The sequence below is a fragment of the Miniopterus natalensis genome, chromosome 12, assembly GCF_054644295.1.
Source record: "Miniopterus natalensis isolate mMinNat1 chromosome 12, mMinNat1.hap1, whole genome shotgun sequence".
NCBI lineage: Eukaryota > Metazoa > Chordata > Mammalia > Chiroptera > Miniopteridae > Miniopterus > Miniopterus natalensis.
Genome location: NC_142092.1, coordinates 69,104,641 through 69,118,832, shown reverse-complemented (window position 1 = coordinate 69,118,832; position 14,192 = coordinate 69,104,641). Strand labels below are relative to the sequence as shown.

General features: G+C 50.5%; 2 protein-coding genes across 2 annotated transcripts in view; one reads left to right on the top strand and one right to left on the bottom strand.

The window, feature by feature from the left end:
• SLC25A25 (solute carrier family 25 member 25) overlaps positions 1-3,525 on the bottom strand; it is a 31,834-nt gene extending 28,309 nt beyond the window's left edge. Inside the window, exon 1 of the mRNA XM_087822941.1 lies at positions 3,202-3,525. Within this exon, the coding sequence (XP_087679067.1) occupies positions 3,202-3,453 (252 nt within the window). The 5' untranslated portion in view covers positions 3,454-3,525. The remainder of the gene's footprint in view (positions 1-3,201) is intronic.
• Positions 3,526-4,598: 1,073 nt separating this feature from the next.
• On the top strand, positions 4,599-9,125 carry NAIF1 (nuclear apoptosis inducing factor 1). Its single transcript, XM_016211102.2, has 2 exons — positions 4,599-5,144; positions 6,858-9,125. The coding sequence occupies exons 1-2, from the start codon at positions 4,634-4,636 to the stop codon at positions 7,328-7,330; spliced, it is 984 nt and encodes a 327-aa protein (XP_016066588.1). The 5' UTR covers positions 4,599-4,633; the 3' UTR covers positions 7,331-9,125.
• Positions 9,126-14,192: the final 5,067 nt, after the last annotated feature.

Genomic DNA, 14,192 nt, shown 5'->3' with positions numbered 1-14,192 from the left:
TACCTGGTGCATATTCAAGTCTCTAAATCAAATCATACCATTTTCTAGAATCCTGATCTACATTAAACACCAGCCTCTTAGGGGAGCCCCACAAGCCTCAGTTAAAGGACAGGTATTTAAATCTAACCCAGCTTGTGTTCTTCCTCTAACTGGCTGCCTGAGTTATAACCTGTTTTAAATTTGTTTTAAGACGAAGATTTTGTTTGGTCACATGAAAATGCCTTAAATAGGCAATGCTATAATTAGCTCCAGCTGAAGCCTCATTTCCCAAAGTCACTACCGCTGCCGTCATCTTTTTTCTTTCTGTAGTTAAACCCTTCCCTTCTTTTGTCCCAGGACCGGCTTCTTGCTCACATGTCCTTCCTTTACAAAGGAAATTTCCCTGGCTGGCTGCCATTAGTTTCTCTACTCTCTTCCATTTTAAGTAAATTTTCCTCGACTGTTCCAATTTCTTCTGGGGGGAAAAAGGGGCAGATGCCAAAAATTGCTGGTTCATTTCTTAAGAAAAGCAGACCTGACCTGTTGTAAGCTAGCAAGAGGCTTTGCTAGTCACATGGCTTGGACTCACCCATCACCCACTGATAAGCACCCAAAGCTGACTCCTGAGCAAACCCTAGCACTTCAGACTGGTCCCGAAGGGTCAGATGAAGCAGCTGCCGAAGTCTGATGATGTATTTTTCAGCACCCATTCCCATGGCAGACAACCCATTTCTAACTGAAGGGCCCCCAACTGCTCTTTTGGCTATGCTAGTTCTGCAAAACTGCAGCATTGCTTTTTCTGTAAGTAGCTAATAATACTGTTGTTATTTCAGCAGGAAGTGGTATGGTATGGAGGTTCATGCGGCAAGGTGTCTTCCTGTTGCCCAAATATTTACAACAAAGCAGATCCTCTCTCTTAATAGTTAAAAAACATTCACCAGAAGACTAACATGTATTCCTCTACAGGTAATAAACAAATAAAGTGGATAATCCCAGTCTCAGAGCTGTATAATTTAACTTACTCAAAAGCTAAAAGAGTTGTAGAAACAGAGTTCATACTAAATCCACACACCACAAGAATAAAGAGAGTCCTGACAGAGTAGCTCAGTTGGTTAGAGCATTGTCCCGATATGCTAAGGTTGCAGGTTCAATCCCTGATCAGGACACATAAAAGAGTCAACCAGTGAATGCATGGATAAGTCCAACAACAAATTGGTGTTTCTCTCTCTCCCTTCCTTTCTCTCTTTCTAAAATCAGCAAATTAAAATCAGAATATACTTTAAAAAAAAAGAATAGGACTTAGATCAGTCACAGAGTCAAAAATTTTAGAGCCAATGGGACGAAGGGACTAGGCAACCCTGGTTAATCAAAAAGGTTTCTTTCAACACTAGAAAGAAAAACAATCACTTATCTCCTTATTTGCCCCTAGAAATTTACTGCCAGAAAAATGGATTAGGATCAATATCAGATGTGCCGAGAATCACAAGAACATTGTGACTCTAGTTGGGGTACTAAGCATAGCGTAAACACTGAATACACTCCCACAGTCAGATGCCCTCGATGTGCCTGGCAGCATGTGCCAAGTAGGTACAAAGAGACAGAAAGGTAAACCTGGGCCCACACCTCCCTGAGCCCATAAGGCACAACAGACCCTCTGAATTTAGCCATGCTATCTTTCCAAGTGACTTATTCATCAGATATATATAGGAAAATATTGAGCTCACACTACTATTTTGTGTAAAACTTACCTAAATTTTTTAAAAAATGTCTTTATTGATTTCAGAGAGAGGAAGGGAGAGGGAGAGAGAGATAGAAACATCAATGATGAGTCATTGATCGGCTGCCTCCTGCACGCCCCGGACTGGGGATCCAGCCCGAAACCTGGGCATGTGCCCTAACTGGGAATCGAACCTCGATTTCCTGGATCATAGGTCGATGCTCAACGGTTGAGACACGCCAGCCGGGCTAAAATTTTTAAACTTGTCTCTAAATCTCTTGGATTTAACCCATTGATTCTATCTTACATAGTGTTACCCTTGGTCTTCTTCCCAGGCAGATCCTAAGTAGGTTAAATACCTTGGATGTTAATCCAAGATATCTTGGACATGAATTTAAAACACCTTATATGTATACCTGCCTGACCAAAAAATTGGTTTAACTCTCTGGCATTTTACTAGATTTCTTCATACTTGGCTGTGAGATTCTGTACAAACTGACCAAATGGACTACTTAGAAGAGAAACAGGTTACTAGATAAAAATACTCAGGAGTCCTCCTCCGGGTTGTAAATCAGGCTAAGCCACAAGTAAATGAAATACTCGGGGAAAGGGAAGCTATAGCTACAAAGTCAGACAGAGAAACATCATGAGAGAAGGTGAAGAAACAGCCTCTGCTTGAGGTTCTTATAAAGAAAGGTCAGCAGGCCTGGAGATGGGCCATTGTCCGTGCCTCCTGCCCTTTGGCCAAGAGCCCACTCCTGAACAAGAGTAAGATATCCCCTCCTAGGTATACAACACTTTCACTTTTAGGAAGTATTTCCCCCTAGATTCTTTTATGACCTGCAACCCTGCAAGGGATCACAATCCCACCTTCTGGATAAGCAAGTCAATAGGGATGAGCCTAAACCAGGAGAACTGTTAGTGCTCACCACCCACACCATCACAGATCTGCCTAGAACCCCAGTTCCCATTTTTTCCCAACTCCCACATGCTTCTGAGAGGAACAGATCAGGGCCAATGGCTGGCAGGGAAACCAGAGGGGAAGAGAGGAAGGCCGCTAGAGGAGGAGGATGAACCTGTCAGTGGTAGGTAGGAGGGTGCATCACGCTAAGCCTTGAGGTCAGCAGGTGAGGAAAAGCAGACTTCTGAGTCTTGGCTTTCTACTTTGGGGAAAGCTGGAACAGGAAGGGGCTTTTCGCTCATCAGAAGGCCCAGAGGGTGCCCACCTGTGCCCACTAAGAGCCTTTCCCCCTAGCCCAAGCGCCCACAGAAGTCAAGGAGGTCCACTCCCACCAGCACATAAATGGGAAACCCATCTGTCACTCGCGGGTTCCACTCGGCCCAAGGCGCCGTCCAGCAGACCCGCCACGCTCCAAGGGGCTGCCCAAGAAGCCAGGCTGTTCAGACCTGTCACCCAGAGGCCCTGACCTGTTACCGGACCTCCCCGTAGTCTGGGACTCGAAAGGGGCCCCTCCCGACCCGGGCGGACGGTGCCCGCCGCCTACCCGAAGCTCGCCCTCGGTGCGGTGCAGTCCCAGGCGTTGCAGCCCCACGGCCAGGTCGTTGACACACAGGCCGCCGTCTCGATTCACGTCGAGCGTCTGAAAGAGGCTCCACAGGCGCAGCCGGTGGTCTGGGCCCCCGCAGACGGCGCCGCCGCACGGGTCCACGGACGCCGGCGACGAGGCGGACGAGGCGGCGGCGGCGGCGTCCGGCGGCGAGGAAGCCACGCAGCGGCACAAGACACTGCTCACCATCGGGCGCGAGGCAGGGGCGCCGGGCGGCGAGGAGAACGCGGAAGACACGCGTGTATCCTCACAGAGAGAGCGCGGGTTCCGAGATGCCGGCAAACTGGCGGGAGGGGCCGCTTCCGGGAGCTCCGCCCCGCCGCTCCGCTCCTCTGGCCACGCCCCCCACGCTCGCCACGGGCCAATCAAAGGCCCGGACTACCCCCAGGAGGGGTGGAACCTCTGCAAGGACTGCCCACATGGTCTTGGGCGACCCGGATCGATAGAGAGGGCGAGGCGATTCCGGCTCAGCCTGGGGCCGATTCAAACTAAGGGAGGCGGGGATTGGCTGAGCCCGGCCGAAGGGAGGAAATCTCGCCGCTGAAGGCATAGGTCATGTGATTGGCAGGCGGGAGGCCCCGTGTCCAGTTTTCATTGAGTAGTTCTGTTTAGATTCAGAATCATGAGGATGGGAGGAGGGACCGTGTACGAAGAGATCGTAGTCTTCGGTGGGAAATAGGATTTGTGTGAGGAGTAATTCTCAGCTGCTGCTCAAACCAGTTTGCGCCCGTGGGTGGAACTAAAAATTGGCCAACGTCTCAAGCCGAAAGCACTAGGGATCCTCAGGAGGCTGGGTTTTGATAATCTAATTCCCTAAACCACCAATAAAAATAACTGAATTTAGGAGCGTAATATTCGTAATACCGCTGACTGAACGACGACAATTTTCCAATGGAAGTTAAAAAAAGACTCAGGGGGCGGAGCACTCTGTAGCGACAGACACACCTTTAGACCAATGACCAGGCCAATAACAGTAAGTGGGCGTGCTCTGTAGACGAGCGACAGGTCAAAAGAACCAGTGAGCGACCTGATGTTGAGCCGCGACCAACCGGGAGGGCGGGTTCCCCTGGAGAAGCGCTGGGAGGCGGGAAGAGGGGACGTGGGCGGATCTCCGCACAGCCGGGCGGAAGAGGCAGATTCAGGAAGCCATTACGCCGCTGGCTGGCAGCGGCTGGGCCGGTAGGCCCTGGGCCCTACGCACTTTGCGTAACGAGGGGGGTTACCAAAGGCTCGGTGCTTGGCCTTGGGCAAACACTGCCTATCTCCTGTAGGGGTGGGTGGGTGAGGAGTGAGGCTGAGGAAGAAGAGAAGGGAAATTGGACGGTTGAAGGGATTATAATTTCTCTAAAAAGAGGGGCAGGGAGAAGCCATGGCCGTCCCAGCCAAGAAGAGGAAGATGAACTTCTCTGAGCGAGAGGTGGAGATCATCGTGGAGGAGCTGGAACTGAAGAAGCACCTGCTGGTGAACCACTTCAACGCTGGGGTCTCTCTGGCTGCCAAGAGCGCGGCCTGGCACGGCATCCTGAGAAGGGTTAATGCTGTGGCCACCTGCCGCAGGGAGCTGCCTGAGGTCAAGAAGAAGTGGTCTGATCTCAAGACTGAGGTCCGTCGCAAGGTTGCCCAGGTCCGGGCGGCTGTAGAGGGTGGTGAGGCCCCAGGGCCCACTGAAGAAGATGGAGCCGGTGGGCCAGGGACAGGTGGTAGCAGCAGTGGCGGTGGCCCAGCTGTAGGCCCGGTACTGCTCACCCCCATGCAACAGCGCATCTGCAATCTGCTGGGTGAGGCCACCATCATCAGCCTGCCCAGTACCACAGAGATCCACCCTGTGGCCCTCGGACCCACGGCTAATGCAGCCGCAGCCACGGTCACCCTGACACAGAGTGAGTGACCTCTCCTGCCCAGTCCAGCGTGCATAAATGGGAAGGGCCAGCAAGAGATGGGGCAGCCTGGGGAAGGTTGACTGTAAAGGGCTGAAGGTTAGATAGGAGTCTTGACAGACCATGAGACCTTCCATGAGCTCCCCAGACAGAAGTGGTTTTGTTCTCTTTGGGACTTCCTCAGCGCACAGTCTGGACGTCTACTCGACTGTGTTTTTCCACCATTCATGTCCATGACTGTACTGTGTGGTCTTTGAAGACAATGACCATGTTTATATCCCCACAGGACTTATCACAGGGCCTGGCACATACTAAGCAGTCAGAATATATTTGTTGAATGAGCAGGCAGGTGGGAATGATAATCCCCAAGTCAAACACGGATTCTAGACAGAGACATTCTGGATTCTCAGTGAGGCAAACATTCATCAGGCACAGTTGAGGAACCTCGTGGTTCCTGGTGTTAATCTACTCATTCATTCACTCAGCAAACATTAGCACTTATTCTGTGCCAAACCCTGTGCTTGGCTCTGGGATTACCAAGGTGTCTAAGACAGAGGCCAGCTAGAGTCTAGTAGGACAGGTAAGACACTATAAGTAACTGCAATGTCAGTTGGGAGAACATAAGAACTCAGAGGAAAAACGGGGCTTCTTGGTTGAGGTGGGGACACACAGCTGATGTTGGCAGCGAAGGGTGGAGAAGATTGACCTTTCCTCTATGCATGGAGGCCGAAAGAGCCTGCCTAGAATCCCTTCAAAGGTTCTCAACTGAATAACAATGGAACTGGCTTGGGTTGAACTTTTTAGTTCAGATAAGGGTTTGCATTGGTATCTGTTAACTGCTTCTTTGTGCTGGGTTACAAACTGTACTGATCAGATCAGTGATTCTCAGCGGGGCTTTGGGAAATTTGGTATATGTGCCATCCCCCACACTGGCATATTTCTCAAGGATATTGAGATGGGAAAGGGGATCCTACACTGGCCTAAATCAATTGCTGTTCTGGAACAGAAAGGACCTTTAGGTATTCCATTGACTAGGATGATCAAGATGACAGGGAGGCATTTATTGGGCACTTTTGCCACCCCACTCCCACCTCCTTTTCTGCTTGGCCATGAGACTAGAAGTCAAGAAGGCACTGAAGGAGGTAGGACTAGTGTAGCTACAAACAGCCTATGTAGAGGTTCCCATTCAAGATGCCTGCTGCGTACTGGCACCACGGGGAGCATGTGGCCCTGCCTTTAATAGCAGAAGCAGCCCAGTGGGGTGGTATTGAGAGCACTATGGACTCTGGTGTTGGGAAGACCTGGGTTTGTTTCCTGCACCTGCTGAATAAGCTGTGTGACCTTAGGAAAGTCACTCCATGTTTCCGAGTCTGTTTCCTCATGACAGGACCTACCTCTTGGTGTCATGAGGATTCACTGAGCTAACGGGTGCACAGGGCTTCGCACGGTGCCACGTACATAGTAGGTACTCTAAATTTTTTGCTAATATCATTATTAGCATCTTTGCTTTTGCCAGATCCGGGACTGACCCTTTAGTTACCAAATAGATTAACATTCTAAACCTGTTAGAGTCTAGATTTAGTTAGGTACATGAATAGCTGTAAAGCCAGTAGAGGCCTGAGTAGCCCAGAATAGGGCTTAATGGCCTCCCCCTGACCCCACATGGCCAGCTTCATTCTAGAAAGTGAACTGACACTGCCTTTGCTCTTTCCACAGTTCCTACAGAGACCACCTATCACACCCTGGAGGAGGGAGTGGTGGAGTACTGCACAGCTGAGGCCCCCCCGCCCCTGCCAGCGGAGGCCCCTGTGGAGATGATCGCCCAGCACGCAGACCCCTCAGTCAAGCCCCAGGCACTCAAGAGCCGCATCGCCCTCAACTCAGCCAAGCTGATCCAGGAGCAGCGGGTCACCAATCTGCACGTGAAGGAGATTGCCCAGCACCTGGAGCAGCAGAACGACCTGCTGCAGATGATCCGCCGCTCGCAGGAGGTGCAGGCCTGTGCCCAGGAGCGCCAGGCTCAGGCCATGGAGGGCACCCAGGCGGCCCTGAGTGTCCTCATTCAGATCCTCCGGCCCATGATTAAAGATTTCCGCCGCTACCTGCAGAGCCACACACTCAACCCTGCCCCCGCCTCCGACCCTGGACAGATGGCCCAGAATGGACAGCCAGACAGCATCATCCAGTGAGGGCAAGGGTTCAGCCAGCCTTTAGCTGTGATTGGATGACACCGCTGTGGTCGGGCAAGTGGGTCCTGTGACTGATCTTTGGCTAGGGCAGGCCACATGGACAGCTCCCTCTTTAATAGAATTTAGGGGGTCCACTATTTCTGAGAAAGGAGACTGGGAAGAGGAACTTATTGGGGTCCTGGAACCCAAACTCTCTTACCCCCACCACCCGAGCTGCCTTGTTAAGAACCTGAAGACCAGTTAGCTGGGGGTCAGGCGCTGGTGTTGGGACATGTGTTGTCACGAGCCAGGGCTTGGGACAGGACCAGACTCGGTCAGGGACCCTTGTAAGGAAGGCTCTCACTGGGGAATCAGCACACAGAGGCGTCTCTGTGCTGAAACGCCATCTTTTGAGTGAGATACTGTCAGTGGTGCCTCCTCTGGGAGGCAGAGTGGCAGAGAAACCCCACCCTTTCTCCTCGCTGCACCTCAGTTCTCAGGGGACTCTGTTTAATGCCGTGACCCCCATCCCCTGCACAGCAGGGGCCTTTGGTAGTGCCCTGCGCTGCCTCTGCAATACTAGGATATGGCCCACCGGGCTCGGGAGTGCTGTGCGTGGTGGGGGTGGCTTGGCCGCCTTCTGGTCTTCCACTGCTTCCTGGGGCAGCCCTTTAGTGGTTTATCCCAACAGCTCTTGACTCAGGTCAAGCATCAGGCTTTGGGTGCTGTAAATTTTAGAAAAAGCAAACCAGTGTAGACACTTGTTGCCCCACTGCAGTGAGTCTGTGATGACCCGTTGGCTCCTTCCAGAAGGTTTGTCTCAAGCCAGTTGTATTTATTCTGTTCATGAACTCCTCCTGGGAAGGCCTCCAGGACCTCCCGGGGCCGCTCCGGCTACTCCCTTCCTCCTTTCCTCTCTACTGACTGTGCATTTCCAAAACTCTGCAAGAAAAAGCCTGCTCAGCATCACACCCTGGACTCCCTTCACATATTATTCAGAGCCTTGAGTTCTTTCGAGAACCCCACTGGCTGGCTGGGTGAATCCGCAGGCCTGATTGGCCCTGAATGTGCGAGGTAGGAGCATCGCTGACCTACAAAGTGGGACTTTGACCTCTGTGCCGCGGAAGAGCAGACAGACCTCAGAGTCCTGAAGGTGGTGGTGGTCCCTGTTCCGCTGTGATGCTTTCCCCCTTTTGTAGGGAGTTTACCCAGATGGCATTTGTCTGTTTCATTTTCAGAATGAAATCTATTGAATTGATTACTGAGACTCTTGCAGTTTTTCCAGATTATTTCCCAAGTTTGCCACCTTGCTGCTGGTGCCTTGACCACACATGACTGATGGTTACAACTCAAGGCTCCAGATCTCAGCTAAACAGCGAAGGTGCTGCCCTTCTGGGCACGGGCATTCAGAATTGCTCGGCTCCACGGTTGCAGTCATGAAAGGGTGCCCCCCCAGACGGTTGGGAGGTTACTCCTGTGCCACCAGTCTCTCTGCGGAGGCCATGTGCAGGGCCAGCTACAGAGCAATGGAGAGGAATCAGGCCTGTGAGGGGGTTGGGTGGCAGAAGAAAAGCTCTTCTCAGTGTGGCTGGCAACCTGGGCACCCTTCCTCCCAGGAGCCTGATGGCCCCAGCAGGGTAGCTGCAAGGACTTCCTGAGGATTTTCAGTCTGGTTTGTTTTTTCTCTGGGGTTGGCAACCTGAACCAATATTGTGTCTGTTCCAATTGGGTATAAAGAGGAAGGAAGCCCAGATCACTTAAACTGACTGGTTCTTTCCAGGTCATAATTTTAAATTAAAGAAATATCTTTTTTTTTATATACCCATGTCTGTGTCTTTATTGGTTATATATAGAAGAGATATGGGCTGGCACACTGTGGCCCACAGGTCAAATCTGGCCCCTACCTGTCTTTGTAAATAAAGTTTTATTGGAACATAGTCACACCCCTTCACTTAATGTCTGGCTGTTTTCTGTGCTACTGTAGCAGAGTCAAGCAGTTGTGACAGAGACTTTTGGCCTACAAAGCCAAAGTATTTACCCTCTGGCCCTATTCCTGGCATAGGTCAGTGTTTCAGACTCTGAGAACTGCCTGGGGTGTTTGTCTAACATACCCAACCGCTGGCCTTATCCCAAACCCGGAAGAGACTCCTGGAGAGAGAGCTCTAAGAATATTCATGGTAAATAAGCTCTCTGAGTGATTCTGATATTTCCTGAAGGTTAAGAAATTTGGCTCAGAGACTGGAAGAGTTAAACTCAGCTGGAATGGGAATCATGCCCCAGGAAGGGCTGGTTCTTGAGTTTCTCCAAGCAGAGATTCTCATTTAAGATTGGTCTTTATTCTGGAGAGATCCCAGACTTCTTGAACATAGCACTCTCTCTGGTATTTAGTAATAATAAAAACTGAAAATTATCCAACCCTACTCTGTCCAGGCCTTATAAGCATTACCACATTGACTCCCTGCAACAGCCCCATGAATTAGGTACTTATATTGTTCTCAGTTTGCAGATGTGAACACTAAGGATCAGAGAGGTTAAACAATTTGCCTAAGGTCACACAGCTACCTTATTCCCTGGGGTGGCCCATGCTCTTAACCACTCTAACCTTGCAGCCTGTAGCAGTGGAATCCGCTAGGAGTCGTTTGAGCCTGCCATCCAGGAGTTTCTGGGTCAAAGGAGGAAGCCTAGGAGATGGTTTGTGTTGCTACTCATCTTGGCATTTGAAAGGGAGCACTGACCTCTCCTACTCGCCACAGGCTTTGGACTTACTCATATTAAGAGAGAAAAGGGTAAATTAACAGAATTAAACCTACCACACCTTGATGGTGCTGGTGGAGAACTGTCATTTATATTGCTGAAATGTGGAGTTTTACATTGTTAAAAAGAAAATTACAGATGGCATCACTATGCTAAAAGCCCACGATACCAAATGTAGATTTAGTATCTGATCTAATTGCAGTGTCAACCTCTCCCAGAAATGTAATCTTAATCAATCAGTATAGAATTTTCTGGTTGAGCACCAGTAAGATAATCTGTCACTTGGGCTCTCTCCGTTCCTCTCACCCCCCATAAAAAGAAGAGGCAATCTGCCTGATAAAATCCCTTGCCATTCCCTTCCCCCTCAAAGGTGTCCTGGTCTAAAAATAATCCTTTCTTTTATTGTGTTAATAGCTCCCTGGCCTCACCTATAAAAACCTGTTATTTTGTACAACCCCTTGGAACACCCTTCTCGTTGCTAGGTGGGATGATGCCCGACTCATGAATCACTTACTGAAACCAACTAGACCTTCAAATTTATTTACTCAGTTGAATTGTGTTTTTTAATAACTTATAAAAGAAAATCCTCTAAGCCACGGAAGCTTGCTACTTCAAGCATTGAAACTTTTTTTATTTTAAACTATTTTGACGGAAGTCTTTCAAAAAGGTGAGCTCTGTGAACTGTACGTTACCCGGCTGATCCTTACTCAATAGAGTCTGCACAGCAGGCCGAGGGGCGGCACTGCTCGTGGGATGCCAGTGGGCTCCGGCAGGCTTGGGCTTGAGAGAGGCTCCACCACTCATTATTCACTGGCTCAACATGTCGGGGCCCCAGTTTTCCCAGTTCCAAAGTGAGGGTGATGAAGAGTGGCACCTGCTTGACGGTACAATAGCACTATGAGGACTGGATAGAAATAGGTACCATTTATTGAGCACTTGCTATGTCCAGATGCTGTTCTAAGCACTGTACGTATGAGCTCATTTCATGAGATCATGCTGATAAAACACTTGGCCTGTGCCTAGAACATAGCAGGTGTTCAATAAATACTGGTCGCTATCATCACTGTTACAGTGTCTGATCTGCCGAATAGGGAGTCTTCGCTGGTGATCACAATGGGAGCTTTGTCACAAGTGGTTTGAGTCCGATTATAAAAGATATGACCCAGGAAGTAGAGGGTGCGGGGCACAGGGAGCAGAGATTAGCTGGGATTCAAGGCAGCCTGGGCATGGGAGCCAAGGCCAGTACAGAGAAGAGCTGGACACTGGGGGGCTCTTGCTACAAGTGCTCTGACAGAAGGAGGTTGAGCAAGTTGTCAGGAGCTGCCCTGCCCCATGTCAGACAGTCCATTAAGACGACAAGCCAGAATGAGAGGGACAGGCAAGCCTGTGATCACTTGCGGCGATGATATAAGCAAGAGGAGAAAGTGCCAGCTCGCCCAGTGTGCCATTTCTCCACGGGACAGCGCTGGGAAAAAGGGTCAGATGTGGTGCAGATGGGGAGTCATCTGACTGCTGAGGGTGCCCCCAACAAAACGCTCCTGCTGTTTTCCGGCTTGGGGGGGGGGTGAAGAGAGGGGGAAGGGCAGAGTGGAAAAGTACTGAGTCTGAGTCAGCGCAAAGTCTCCCCACGGCTTCCAGTGAGGAGGTCTTGGCAAAGAAAGCTGGGGAGGCTTCGGTTGACGGCCCCCAATAAAGAGGCCTCGCATGGAGGCACCGGGCCAGGAATGCAGCTCTGCATCAGAGCTCAGTCAACCAGGGCCCTGCCTCTTTCACTGCAACTCCCCTCAGAGACTGCAGAGCCCTGGCTGTGCCCCCAGCCTGGTGGGGAGAGGGCAGTGTCCCCCCGTGGGGCCCGCCATGTAAAACCTCTGTAACGGCCCATGGCTGGGCCTGAAAGATCACACATTGGTTTGTGCCAGGAGCTGTACTCCTCACAGTTAAGTGCCAGGTCTTTGGAGCCAGCCAGCTTCTTACTTACTGGCTGTGTGCCCTGGCATGGGTTCATTTAATTTCCCCAAGCCTTGGCTTCCTCCTCTAGAAATCCTTCTCTAATGAGGTCGATGTGAGAAGTTAACAAGTTAGTGCCTATAGAACACTTAGCGTAGTGCTTGGCACATAGTAGGTGCTCAATAATGGTAACTGCTTGTTTCAGTGAGCTATGTAACAAGCCACTCCAAAACTTAGAGGCTTGAAACAATAATCATTTATTTTGCAGTTTGACCAAGGCTCAGAAGGAACAGCTTGTCTCTGTTTCTCAGAATATCAACAGGGATCCACTGAGGGATCCACTTCCAAGATGGCTCACTTCCATGTCTTGCAAATGAATGCTGGATGTGGACTGGGCACTCAGCTGGGACTGTCATCTGGGGCCAGGCACCTCGGTTCTCTACTTGCGCCTCTCCATGCAGCTGCTTGGGCTCCCTCACAGCATGGTGTCTGGGGTTCTGAGAACGAGGAATTTTAAATTGCCATTTCTCTTAAAGGTTGGGCTTAGATCTGAGACATCACTTTGTCATTTTCTCTTGGTCATGAGGTCTCAGGCCAGCCCAGATTCAAGGGGACAGAGGAATAGACTTAGGATGAAGGCGTGGCTTGTGCATATAAAGAGAAGAGGAACTGATGGTGGCCATCTTTGGAAACACGTTAACATGCTGCTTTTATTATCAGTTGGGGTCAGGATTCCAGACCCATGAAAGACAGCCTCTCTCCCACATTCCTGGGGGGAGTGAGGACTCCCTCCAGTCCACCAATCAGGAGGCAAGGGAAATTTGGGAACTCCCCTAAATTTTGAAAGAGAACCCATTAAAGCTACTTTCCATTTCCAGTAGCTTTGAGTCAAGAGATTGGAAGGAGAAAAACCTTGGCAGGACAGGCCCACTTTGACTCCTTTCATGCAATTGGAAATCTTTGCACATTAGGAAGGGGCCTGGGACCTCGGAGGGGCCCATCCATGCAGATCTGATTGGAAATCTCCCTGGAAAGGCCTCCTGACCCCTGGAGAAATTCTAGACAATTGGTAGAAGATGGCAAGGTGGTTACTAAGAGGAACAGGCAGGGACACACCCACTCTTTTGGTTGAAGCTGATGAGCTAAGCTCGGTGTCGGTTTTTATTAAGAAGGGTGTGGTTCCTGAAATGGCCTGTGCAGCATCGAGGCTGTGCTGGAATGTGCCAGTTCTCTGCCAATTCAGGTCACCTCCTCTGCCCCACTTCTTCTCTCAGGGCTCAGCTTGGATGTCACTTCCTTAAGGGGCCCTTCCCAACCGCCTCCAGCCCAGGTAGGCCCTCCCCTGTGTGCACTCTCACAGCTCCCCGAGCAGTATCTCCTTCCCATCCCACACGGACTTGCTTGCTTTTTAACTGATCCCCTCGCTGGGAGCCCCGTGGCTTCAGTGACCTTTAGCTCAGCTCTGTGAAGGCACCATCATTCCCCAGTTGCCCAAGCTGGAAGCCCACTGTCTCACCCCCGTATCCACTAGTGGTTAAGACTCCTGCTCCTGACATTCCTCAGGTCTATCCCCACTCTCCTTCCACCTGGTTACCCACAGCAGCCCCTCACTGGCCTCCAGGTCCTTCTCTGGAAGGTCTTCAGGCCCTGTTCCATCCCTGGAGTGACTTCCCTTATCTCCCAGGGTAAAGTATAAGCTTCTGAACACTTCTGAACGTGACCTGCAGAGGTCCTTCATGCTTCCCACCTTAGACTCCATTCAGCCACACTGAAAGTTTCCTTCCCACTCAAAAAAAAAAAGAAAGTTTACTTCCTTGTGAATTATATCTCAATAAAACTGGGGACATTTTTTGAAAAAGAGTTTACTTAAAAATGTCAGGCTCTCTTCTATCCTCCAAACCTTTGCCTTTGCCGTTCCTCCTACTGAGAACACCTTCCTTTCTCATCACTTTCCTAATGCCTATTAACCCTTCGCGTCCAGCTTGGGCATCACTTCCTCCAGGGAGCCTTCTTGGGTCACACCCTGTGTTTCCTCTCTCACGTGATCACACTCTGTTGCAGTCACATTTAAATGTCTGGGTCCTGCTGGAGGAGGGTTTCTCAGGCTCAGCGTGATGATCATCTGGGGCTGGATCCTTGTTGTGGGGGCAGCTGTAGCATGTTTAGCAGCGTCCCTGACCTC

Bases quoted from the DNA above. Each gene is read 5' to 3' on its own strand.
- NAIF1 (XM_016211102.2), top strand. From the start codon at position 4,634: ATGGCCGTCCCAGCCAAGAAGAGGAAGATGAACTTCTCTGAGCGAGAG. The intron at 5,145-6,857 runs GTGAGTGACCTC...CTCTTTCCACAG, and splicing joins CACGGTCACCCTGACACAGA to TTCCTACAGAGACCACCTAT.